We start from the raw sequence: 12,637 nt of genomic DNA, 5'->3' as shown, positions 1-12,637 counted from the left end.
TGTTATGAGGGTTGTTATACAGTTGTAAGTTTGTTACAGGTTAGCTCGTGTAACTGCATGTTCTCTTGTGTTGCTTAACTAAGTCTGGTTTGCCTTGTATTGTATGCCACTTTTACAATATAATAAATCTAGAGTTCATTCACAATTCAAGTTCAACAAAACGAAATTCATGTCACATAAATCTAACAACATGTTCTTTGTTTGCCTTAATGGCAAGGGAGTAAACAACATGGTGTGTGTTCTTTTCAAAGAAGCCATGATGCAATTAGAACTGGAATATACAAGATTGTTGGAGTCTTCTGGTTAAAGAATGTGTTTCATCTTCTTTGGTTTTAAGATAAAATTATGTGATTCGAGCTCTTCACAATGAGCACTTCGAGATTAACCAATATTTTGATTTCTCTCTATAAACATTTTTAAATTGTCATTCTTACTTTTAGTTAGATGAAAACAGAGACCATCAATTATGGAAGATGATGAATGATTTAAGAGAAGGGATAATCTTTACTTTTCAGATTTCCATGTTTTATTTTCTGTTCTCGTAACTATTTTATTATGGATAAGAGTCGTTTGGAACGATGGAAGGCTACTGGATTTATTGCATTGGCTGATTGCAATTTGAAGGTATCTTTGTGATGATTTAGGGGCATTGCTTTAGTCAGTCGACCATTTTTCTTGTTTTCATATTTTTAAGTGTTGTTTTTCGCCCATTTATTTACTTAATAGCTTGAAGAAGTCAGGTTCCTATGTTTAAAATTTTCCAATTTATTATTTTGTTGATTTGATTTTGTAAAGTCATACCTGATGAAATATGGGATTGTGGATCGTCTGCAAGAGTCATGGATGTCAATAACAACAACATCCATGATGTACCGAACAAAATCAGCTGTTTGAATTCCATTCAGGTAAATTGAACATTTTTCCCCTTTGTGTTCCAGGAATTTCATTTGAGATACATGGTTAACTTGTTGTATATTATTTTATACAATTTAGTGTTTGAATCTCAACACTTTGTAGAAACTGTTCCTTGATGCAAATGGTTTCTAAGATGAAGCCTTTCAGTGGGAAGGATTAACATCTTTGAAGTATTTAACAGTTGTATCCATCAATCTTTAGGTTACTCCTTATATTACTTGTAATTTGACTACGTTTCCATTGTGAAGTAATTGTAATGTTAATGTCAAATCCCTTAAAACATGTTCTTTTAAGTCGTGCATTACCGTATTGTCTTTACTGTGGCTGCAGGCGTTGCATCTCGGTAATAATTAACATCTTTGAAGTACATTATTCAGCTCGCAACACTGGATCTCTATAACACTGAAATCACAATGGACGTCCTACGTCAGTTGTGTACATGTACATCTAGGTAATAATGACCTTATTTGTGGTTTGAGTCATTTTAAATTAGCTAATCCTATTCCCATATATAATGGGGTAAGGGGGAGGTAGGGTAGTAGGTTGCCCCCAACGCCAGGTTGAGAATAGCTTCCGTGAAAGACTTCCGTTATGAATTGCCCTCAATAGGACTCGATCCCACGACTACAAGGTTAAGAGCCTTGTGCTCTACCAACTGAGCTAGATGTGCAATGTCTGCCCTACAAGTAGGATTGGGTTTGATGAAGTCAAAATGGCTCTTAAAAAGATGGGGAGGGACAAAGCTGTCAATCCAGATCAAATTCCCATCACTGGTGGTTGGCCCTAGGAGAAGATGGAGTTCAGTGGTTGACCAACATCTTTAATATTATTTTAGAGACTGCCAAGATCCCAGAAGAGTGAAGAGAGTTTACGGTGATACCAATCTATAAGAATAAAGGAGATCCCTAACGTTGTGGCAACTACAGAGGTATTAAACTACTCAGCCATACCATGAAGCTATGGGAAAGGGTGATAGAGGCTAGGTTGAGACATGTAACTAAGGTTTCAGAAAACCAATTTGGCTTTATGTCAGGCAGGTCTACTACGGAGGCGATTCATCTACTTCGACGGCTTATGGAGAAATATAAGGAAAAAATGTAGATCTTCATATGGCGTTCATTAACCTTGAGAATGCGTATGATAACGTTCCCCGCAATACGATCTGGAAGACCTTGGAAACAAGATGGATCCCAACTGCTTATATCCGGGCGATTCGTGATATGTACTGTATTTCTACTACATACATCAGGTCTACAGTTGGCGATACCCAGGCATTCCCGTTGAAAATCAGACTCCACCAGGGGTCGGCTCTTAGCCCTTACATATTCGCCTTGATTATGGACGACATCTATTGCGCGACACCAGACGGTGTTCCATGGTGTATGCTTTTCGCTGATGACATTGTCATAGTTGCTGAAATAAAAACTGAGCTGAATAATAGACTAGCTATTTGGAAGACTGCTTTGGAAGAAAAAGGTCTAAGGATCAATATTGAAAAGAAAGAGTATTTATGTTCAAACTTCAGTGGGAAACAAAACGATGAAGATGTAGAAGTTTGCATAGAAAGACACGTTCTCCCCTCAAAGGATTGTTTCAAGTACATAGGGTCTATGATACATAAAGATGGGGGTGTTGATGATGACGTGACACATCGTATAAAGGCGGGATGGCTAAAGTGGAGGGCTGCTACTGGAGTTTTGTGTGACAATAAGATGCCTCTAAAACTTAAGGGAAAATTTTATAGAATGTCAATAAGACCAGCACTGCTGTATGGATCAGAATGTTGGGCAATCAAGAAGGATCACGTAAGGAGGATTGAGGCCGCAGAAATGAGAATGCTTTGATGGGCATGTGGTAGGACTATGTGGGACATGACACCAAACTCTGCTATTAGGACGTCATTGGGGGTGGTGCATGTATCCGAAAAATTGAGGGAGTGAAGACTACGGTGGTTTGGGCATGTCCTTAGGTGACAATCGTCGGATACGGTCAGGAGGGTAGAGTTGATTACAGTCGATGGTGCCAGAATGAGAGGACGACCAAGGCGGAAGTGGGAAGACTGCTTGAGATCTGACTTGAAGGATTTAACCTTTACTGACCTCTAATAGGAAAGAATGGAGACTTAAGACCAGGGTAGCCGAGTAGTGCGGGTCGTCATAGGTTATAACATCTATGTCTTCTTTTTAATGCATTTGTAGTAATTTCACTGACTTCTACTTTCTTCACGTTTCTATCAGTGGAATTTATGAAGGCTTAGATCTAGGGTAGCAGAATAGTGTTGCCTTAGTTTAGGTTTTAACACATTTGACTTTACTCCTTCTAGTAGCTTGCTATCGTTGACTTCTGTATATCATTCTCTTCATGTTTCCTCTTTTTAAATTTAGTCGGATCTTACGTTTCTGTCTATATTGCAGAGATTTTTATGTAGGGATTTATTTGCAGGGATTTTTTTGTAGGGATTACTTCCCATTACATAAACGCATAAGAAGACTACTTATTAAAAAAAACGGTCAACTATGTATTTATTTATTTATTTATTTATACATGCGTTGCATTTTATTTTTATTTGTAATTTTTATGACTGTCGGAGGTCTTCCACGGAAGTTGCTCTCAACCTGGCGTTGGGGGCAGCCTACTACTCTACCTCCCCCTTATCCCATTGCATATGGGAATAGGGTTTCGTTGTTGTTGTTAAGTCATTTTGGATGTCCTAATCAAAACCATCCTTTGAATAGTTTGAAGGGCGGGATGACTTCGATGAACGCCGGCGCCCAAAAAGCATCAGAAGCAGCTGGATTTTCGAGCTGTTAACTCTGCTGCATTTGATGAAAGCGCTCATAATAATTAATCCTTTTTCCATTCATCATGTAGCTAACAGAAGAAAACAAAAAACGAAACATTTTGTTTTAAATGGCTCAAAACCATACTTTCTTGTTAGAAACAGTGCTTAAAATGTAACTGATCGTGGTGAAATAAATCGATTGATTCTAGACAATTGAAGGGGCAGAAGTAGGGCTGTAAACGATCGAGCCGAGTTCGAGTATAGCATAAACTCGATTCGAAAAGTTTATTGGGTGTTTTTTATTTAACCATTTCCTGTCCGATGAGGATTAATCCTTGTAAGTTTACTGTGGACCGAGGATATCTAAGTTTGCACCCAAAAAGAACAAGATAGGGCAACAACGTACAATTCCAACTTTGTATCAATAGTATCTTTTATGGCCACAACGTATAATTTTATCACGTACTAAACAAGGTGAACCACCTAGAATCACCAGCTTCCAATTCCAACTTTTTACATCAACAATTTTATTTAATTTTTTTAGTTTTAAAAGATTTTTAGTTTCTTTTTTGCTTTTTAATTACATGCGTCAATCTCTAAATGGACCACACCTATGCTTAATAGGATAAAATGATAGAATTATAGTGCAATGCCAATCTGGGAAAATAATTAATATAAAGGTCAAATTGCAAATTTAGGTAAAATACGAGGAGAAAATATATATTAAGCCTAAAAATAAATATACTTCTAGATGCAAATAGAAGCAATCTACGGGCATCTTCCCAGTAGATGACTGACGAGATCGCCACACAAGAAGAAAACCAAGTAAATAGGGAAGGTCATCATATTAACTCAAGTTGCGATGAAGAATTTATTGTGAAAAATATCCATCTTGGGTGCTCACTCATAACAACATTGTAGACCACACAACCCGAAGCAGCAGGGTGAAAGAATAACCTTAGCTGAAGTAGATAGAAACCTGAGGAATGTCAATATCATTATCGTCGTCGTCCTCACAAGCCACGACGACATCCAGATGCTTTCTATTTGGAGGCAGTTCAGCCTTGGCCACTTCCCGGGCTAGATCCACAACCTTCTTGTCCATTCGCTCCCTGTGCCGAGGGAACATACTATTATACAACAAGCAACTTCCATACGATATGCTGTAGGCATTCAGTCCCTTGTGCTTAAGCCATTGGATGAGTTCTCTCAAAGTTGGGTTGTCTTTCAGGATCCACTGGTCCCAAACAGTCCACTTCATATCACCGTGTTTGATGACTTTGGGTGGAACTGGCTCGGCCATAGAGAACAGAGGCAGTGCAAGGTTTGCAAAAGTGTTGCGATAGTCCTCCAGTTTGTGGCCTCCATCAAGAGCCTTGTAAAGCTCCAGACAGACAAGACCTGTGGCCATTGCTGTGGAAGTAGCAATTGCAGGGATGATTCTTCCAGCAATAAACTTGGCTTTGAGCTTATCGACCTCGGGAATGCTGTAGTTCCTGGCCCTCATATTTGCAAGCCCAGCTATTAGATCCATGTGGTAGTTTGTGTCATCATCCTGCAAATTCACAAGTCAATATTATAATTATTATTTTTTAAAATGCATTTGTTCCAGTTCCATAAGTTTCAAAAGTGAAAAGCATGCCCAAAGGATATACAAGCTAAACAATCAGAACAATAAATACAGCAAACCTTTTCAAACTGTATAGGTTTCATCTTGAACCCTTGAGGCAAATTTTTTGTGCAAAGTTCTAATTTGAAGATGAGTTCGTCGATAACTGCTGCATCATCGATGGATACAGTAGAGAGAGTAGTAGACTTCTCATCTGTTACGATTTTTGCATCTTTCTTCGGTTGGAAATCTGGAACTGGCACTCTGTCAATGGCATCTGCCAACATCTTTGGATGCTTAACCCAATCAGGAATTTGAATGCCAAATGTTTCAGCTCGAAGGATAGAAGCAGCCATAACAAACTGCAGGTGGCTTGGATCAGCTGCTGAGAAATGAAGTGGCTGAGGGAATCGTTTTGGAGCAGACCAGAAGGGAGCCCCAGTACTGGTTGCAGCACCTTCGGGAAATGTATAAATCAGTTGCTTCACACGGTTCACAAAATAGTCTTCGAATCTGAGCAGAAAGAAGGATAAGGTCAGAAACAAATTCAACAAAGCACCATCTTCAATAATGCACATTTAATTAGATCAAAACATCAAAAGAAATACCTTAGACGAGCCCAGGTGACGCAATCCTGGAATGTCGTGCACTTTTCTTTTTCAAGGCATTCAAGAATTCGCTCCAAATTATCTCTTGCCTGAGCATCGCCAGCATTCCTTTGTGCATCTTTATATTCCACCGGATTGGACAGATAAGCATTCACTTCAGCAGGAGTTTTCTCAAGTAGACCTTCAAACTCAGACCGAGCCCATGTCAAACAATGGTCAATATTGTGAGGAAATGAGTGCACAGTGCACATCGGGGCTTGTTTCTCAGGTGGGTCTCTTGAAGCACCATAGTTTTCAGTTAGATGAGGGATAACCATCTGCGTGTTGCATTTAGCACCTAGAGTTCCAGACTCGAGAAGTGGCTTCTGGAAATATAAACACCTCTGATCAACATAAAGCCGGGCATTTACGTTATCCAATGCATTAATAACCACTGTTAAATTCTCCCAGAAGGTATCATCAAATATGTTTTCAGTCTCGGGACCCACGCGATTTTGCAAAGCTTCAATCCGTAAAGAAGGATTTATTGATGCTGCAGCAGAAGCAGCAACTGTGGATTTGGCCTGCCCAATGTTCCAATCCCGGAAAAGAAACTGCCTGCTGAGGTTGCTCTTCTCAATAACGTCATCATCAGTGATTATCAGTTTTCCTTGGTGACCACAAGAAACTCCCATCAGAGCAATATTTTTTAGGAACTCACAACCTAGTGCACCAGATCCCACTATAAATACTTTAGCATCCTCCAGTTTTTTTTGAAACTTGGATCCAAACACTGAAATTTGTGCATCATAACGGCTATTCAATGGTCTGGAATCACTAGGGTCTGCAGGATCGGTTGGCAGTGACTCCACAGAATCAAAATAAAAGAACTGAAGAATCAAATGATAGAAAATTAGTAGAACGGGAGGGGAAAAGGGGGGGGGGGGAGTTGTATGAGTGTCAGTAAACTGTAAAGAAAAATTCAGCAACTCTTTTTTCAAGTATCTGTGGCAATAATAAAAAAGAGGAAGATGGGGAGGTTAAATGGATTCATTTAGATGTTTGAGCTACAAATTAAGGTATTCCATACTATTGTTACCTATAACTCCTTTCGTTCCCGAGGACTCAGATTAATTTGCTAATCTGATAAACTCCTTTCGTTGCAGAAGACTCAGATTAAATTGCTAATCTGATAAACTCCTTTTTTTTTTCTCTTATATGACGAAACCAAAAAAATTTAACCTTCTAATTTTGTACCCAAAAAGAATTTCACAAAGCACGTATAATTCACACAATACATGTTCATGACCAAGGGTGAGTTGAAGAGATTCTAAATAATCCATTCCAAATAAAAGCAATTCGGTAAAGGAATAATGAACACTAACCTGAAAGAGGGGATGGAACTTTCCAGAGCATGCTTTGACAACCTCTTGTCCTACAATTCCACCAAACATGGCAGCCATTGGATTTAGCACAGCCCTGGAACCGAAGGCAAAGTGTCGCAAAAGTTTTGGGTTGATATCTTCCACCCTTCCATCTCCCAAATTCTCATTAATGTTACCAGCAATAGAAATAAGCTTATTAGCATCTTCTTCTGAACAAGCAACAGGAAAGCGTCCCAAGTCAGAGACAAACTTATCCAATGATTGGAATGCCAAGTGCAACAGAGGAGGACGGTCAAACTTTGAGAAATCACTCAGCAGAAAGTCACCAGGGTCCTGGAGAGCATCCCTTAATGGTTTAAAATTTAATACCTTCGGTTGTTTCACTTGTGTAGCAATACCACCTTTTACATATGTACCGAAATTAGTGGTGTCCTCCTCAAGAACAAATGAATATGGCTTTGCACTCTTAATCTTCCTTGGTTTTCCATCATTTAGTTCCGTCATCCCATGAACTTCAGAGAAGACAACAAGATCCCCATCTTGAAACTCAAGCCTTTCATCATCAACACATGATACAAGTGCTGGATTGTCATTGCTAATAGATGCAATTATACCCGTGTGAGGATCCTCTCCATCAACATCAACTACAGTGAACTCAGGTCCAAAATCACAAAATATAGCACCAAAAAGACCTCTAACTTCAGCCTTGATGAAAGAGATGGGAGGCTGATGAGTATGACAGTAATCATTGAATTCAATGGCTTTCTCGAGACTGATATCAGTAAATACAACAGCCTGGACAAAACAGCAACGAAGATTAGTTATATGCTGAAATATCCAGAGAACATAAAATCATCAAAAATACAAATGCAATATAGAGCGAGATTTTAGATCAAATTCCAAACACATTTGTAAACACACTTTCCCAGATTCTGTTCTACATCCCATCTTTTACCAGCTTAAAAGTCCGTGAACTTAGCTTTATTACTAAATTAGATTTAAATGGTGGAATTTTGAGATGACATAATCAAGCTTCAGCATTACTTCTCTAGGTTTCATATGAAACATAAGGGAGCAATTCGGAATTCAGTTAACCTTTAATACTTCAAATATAAATGGTAAGCAATTATAAATTAGGAGATCCAACGACAAGGAATTACCTGAAAGTCAGAAAGTTGTTCCTTTGTTAATTTTGTTGTTAAGGTGGAAAGGATCACCGCATTGTTAAGCTCTTGTAATTTTTGGACAGAGGCAAGAGCCCTGTTTTTACCAACATCACTCTCAGAGAACACAAAGTTACCGGACAAATCCCACAACTCCACATCCCCTTCATCATGCAACGTCACAGACTTGACACCGGCGAGAATGAGATTTTTTGCTGCACAAGCAGAATAAATAAAAGTATAAGAGTGAATATCAGCCCTGAGGCTGCAAGAAAAACGCACCAAACGAATCTAGGACATCAACACTCAATCCATCATTAATATAGACATCATACAAGGTAAAAAGGATTTTTAAACACAGGGCTGGGGAATCATGCATTTCATAAAAGACCATAGATTTATTAGTTCTGAAATAATTTTTAAGCTCAAAATTTTTAACGACCACTTAGCAATCCAAATACCGAAGTTTGGACAAGAAAATTCAGAGAAAGAAACGACCAATCAAATAAAATCATCATAAACAAGACAAAACAAATTTTAAAGGAAACCTAAAGATCGATTCATCAAAAATCTAATCAACTTTCAAATCTCATGATTCCGGACACCCATTCCATGGAAATACAACCGGATCTATCTTGATCAAAGGAAAAGCAATCATGACTCTGAAACGATCCAAAACATTTAACGGATTACGGAAACATAAAAGATAAAAAAAAGTATATAAGTTTCTAAAATTCATACCAATCTCAGCACCAAGACCCTGCATCCCGGAAATAAGAATATTCGAAGCGAAAAGACGCCTCATAGTCTCACGGCCATAGACGGCAAGCTGCCGACTATGGAGATCCTCATCGATTTCATTATGATTCGCATCGCCAAGAGCCATGATCGACGGTGAAGATTCAACAACCCTACTATTACTCCGATCTCCGTTACCTCTTATTATTACACTATTACCACCGTTATCAGCCGTTGATTCGTTACCGCCGCCGGCGATGGTGCAGCTATCAAGGCGGTGCTTCTTGAAGGATGATGATGCGGTTGCACCGTTGTGGTTGGTGTTGCTGGAGGTTTCGTGGTCAGCTTCTATAGCAACTACTTCATCGGTAGAAGCTCTCTTTCTAGGAAGCATATGTAGAGGTAAACTACCGAAAATGCCACAAAAAGCCATAGAAATTACGGCGACTGCCACCACAGTGGAATATAAAATTAATAAGCAGGTATTGGGGAGGAGAGGAACAAAGTTTCGGTAGAAATATCCAACAAGTATCGGAACTAAAACTATAAAACCTAACTTGAGCATCGAACCGATTCTAAAGAAAAAATGAGAAGCAAAGAAGACACACTGACTAAGACAATCACCTACAGAAGAATAGAATATCTAGTCATTTTGGTTCCAATGAGATGATGAATTGGGTCAAGCCAATTGACGGCCCAAAGAATCTAGCTATGCAACCATTCACAATTAATTTAAGCAAGGGTAAACTACTCAAATGGCCATTTAAATATGGGGTTGGTATTGATATGACCACTATACTTTCAATTTTTTCAATATGACCACATAGCTATTTAAGTGATTTCAATCAATTCACCTTCCATTAACATTTAACGGAAGTGTTGACATGACAGTTGAACAAAATTAGCATAGTTATACATTTAATCCTTAGTACTTACATATTTTATGCATTTAGTCATAATTTTAATTTTATTCAAAAAAATTAACTCTACAATCAAGAGTTGTCACGTGTAAACAGATTATTGTGACACATTTCACTAGTAATAAATTGATAGAATATGTAAGTACTAAGGACTAAGTGTATAATTACACAAATTAATTGTTAACTGCCAGATCAGTACTTCAATTAATTGTTAACAACATGTGGTTTAATTTGGAACCATTTAAATAATTATGCGGTCAAATTGACAAAATTAAAAGTATGGTGTTCATATTGACACCATCCCTATAATTAAGTAGTCTTTCGAGTAGTTTACCTTTGCATAAATTAATCGTGAATGGTTGCAAATATTAGGGGGAGGCTAGATTCTTTGGGCCGTCAATTGACTTGACCCAATCTAAAAGACTAAGAGTTTTAAGCTTATAAAATAATTATAATTTTCGGTTTTAATAATTAAAATATATAATTATGATAATTATATGTTTTAACTGATTTATCACATGTTTTATTTAAGGTAAATCAAAATTTAAATAAGAGAGAATTTTCATAAACGGAAAACTAAGAATTTTAGGTTTGCAAAAAATACTTTTTATATATAGAGAGGATGGCTAGCATCCGTTTGAATATATAAAAATAATAATTTTTAAAATAGTTTCGGTTTTACTCTATGCATTTAATTTAGTTTAGTACTTTACCATAATAATTCTTTCATTATTTATCAAATTCATAATCCTAAATTATTAACTAGACAAACAAGTTATTAAAAAGAAATGAAATTTGAATTCTAATTAATTGAATCCATTTTCAGATTTATATTGATTGATTTCGGATAAGTTTTGAATATTAGAATTAGGCGTGCTATACTTGGTTCTATTTTTTGTTTGGTGTTTGAATATTGTAAAGAGTGAAAAGAGAGTTTGGCAGAAGAGGACATCAAGAATGAGAAAATGAATGGAATTAAAAAAAAAAAGTAATGGTGTGTTTGGTTCACTGAATGTAAGATTACCAGTGGAAATAAAAGATTATCAGTGAATATGATTACTGGAATGTTGTATTTTGTGTTTGGTTGGTTTAGCAGGAATGTAAGATTAACGTGTTTGATTAAAGGAATAAAAAATTATTGGAATGTATATTTGATCAAATTGTCGTTATTATATATTTGTTTTTTAACAAGTTGAATTCTACTATAATATTACTATAAGATATTTATATATTTTCTTTAAAAAATTTAAATTCATAAAATTTATATATATATTTTTTTACAAAATTGACAATATAAAAATGTTTAATGAAATGGTAAAATTTTATTTTAACCCCTGAACTTCATATAAAATTTTAATTATAGACTTTTTTTATAAATCTAAAATAGTTTAAGGATAAATTTGTAATTTAACTTTCGTAGATTTTTTATTATTCAATTATAGAAGAAGAATATTTTTGAAGAAAAAAAAATTAAGGGTATTTTAGTTCAAAACGCCGGTAATCCAACAATACATAAGGGAAAGGGGTAATGATATTTCCGGTAATATACCCCAAAAAATCCACTGTTGGTAATGTAACATTACCGGGAATGAGATTACCGGCCAACCAAATGAGGGAATGTGAATTTCATTCTCCCGATAATCTCACATTCCCCCAACCAAACACGCCCTAAAGGAATGATAAGAATAAAATATAAAAAAATGAAAGAAGTAAAGTGGTCATTTCAAACTTCAAGTGAATTTGATGGGGAAATACCTTGATTTTCTTGAAATGTACACGAAGATGATGGTGATCACAATAACGATATATTGGAAGATTACATTGATAGAATCAGTAAATGTGAATGATTGAGTTTATTGAATTATTTAAAGTTATAACTAAACTGATAAAGTGTATAATATTAAAGGCTAAAATTATTATTATCCAATTAAAAATAATACATATCATCATTATTGATATAAAGTTGAGTGATCAAAATGATGATCTTTTGTAATGCTAACGACCAAATCAGAAAAAAAAAACCCAATTCGGTAATCAATATAAAAGAACACTAATATTTAGGCGACTATCTCAATGATTTACCCTAAAAATTGATGGTTTCTATAACCGTATGATGACTACATTTTATAATAATAATAATAATAATAACAACAACAATAATAATAATAATAATTGTAATTTATTATGTAGTACCATGGACTGATGGGAACTTCTGCTGTGCGGCGCCTAAAAAACGGCTAATATACGACGTGACTGGTTAAATAAGTGTTTAGACCGGTTATGTTATATTATTTAACCGAAAATATTATCAAATACAATAACATATTAGGTAACGCTTATGTAATGTAATAAGTAGCGCTTATATAATAAAATAGGAATTTAACCGAAAATATTATCAAGTACAATAACATATTAGGTAGCGCTTATATAATATAATAGGTAGCGTTTATATTGACCTATTATCACATAAAACCGGTATAAATATACCGGTTATATTTCAAAATTACCTATTATATTATAATTATGAGTTTCGATATT

At 36.1% G+C, this 12,637-nt stretch overlaps 1 protein-coding gene across 1 annotated transcript; it reads right to left on the bottom strand.

Annotated features, from left to right (window-relative positions):
* Window positions 1-4,342: 4,342 nt before the first annotated feature.
* Window positions 4,343-9,775, bottom strand: LOC120206275 (ubiquitin-activating enzyme E1 1-like). Its single transcript, XM_039205976.1, has 6 exons — window positions 9,183-9,775; window positions 8,439-8,656; window positions 7,279-8,073; window positions 5,915-6,783; window positions 5,387-5,819; window positions 4,343-5,252 (listed from the first exon to the last, which is right to left on the bottom strand). The coding sequence occupies exons 1-6, from the start codon at window positions 9,742-9,744 to the stop codon at window positions 4,656-4,658; spliced, it is 3,474 nt and encodes a 1,157-aa protein (XP_039061907.1). The 5' UTR covers window positions 9,745-9,775; the 3' UTR covers window positions 4,343-4,655.
* Window positions 9,776-12,637: the final 2,862 nt, after the last annotated feature.

This window comes from Hibiscus syriacus, unplaced genomic scaffold, assembly GCF_006381635.1.
Source record: "Hibiscus syriacus cultivar Baekdansim isolate YM2019G1 unplaced genomic scaffold, ASM638163v2 tig00013680_pilon, whole genome shotgun sequence".
Classification (NCBI taxonomy): Eukaryota; Viridiplantae; Streptophyta; class Magnoliopsida; order Malvales; family Malvaceae; genus Hibiscus; species Hibiscus syriacus.
This window is presented reverse-complemented; position numbering and strand designations above follow the sequence as displayed.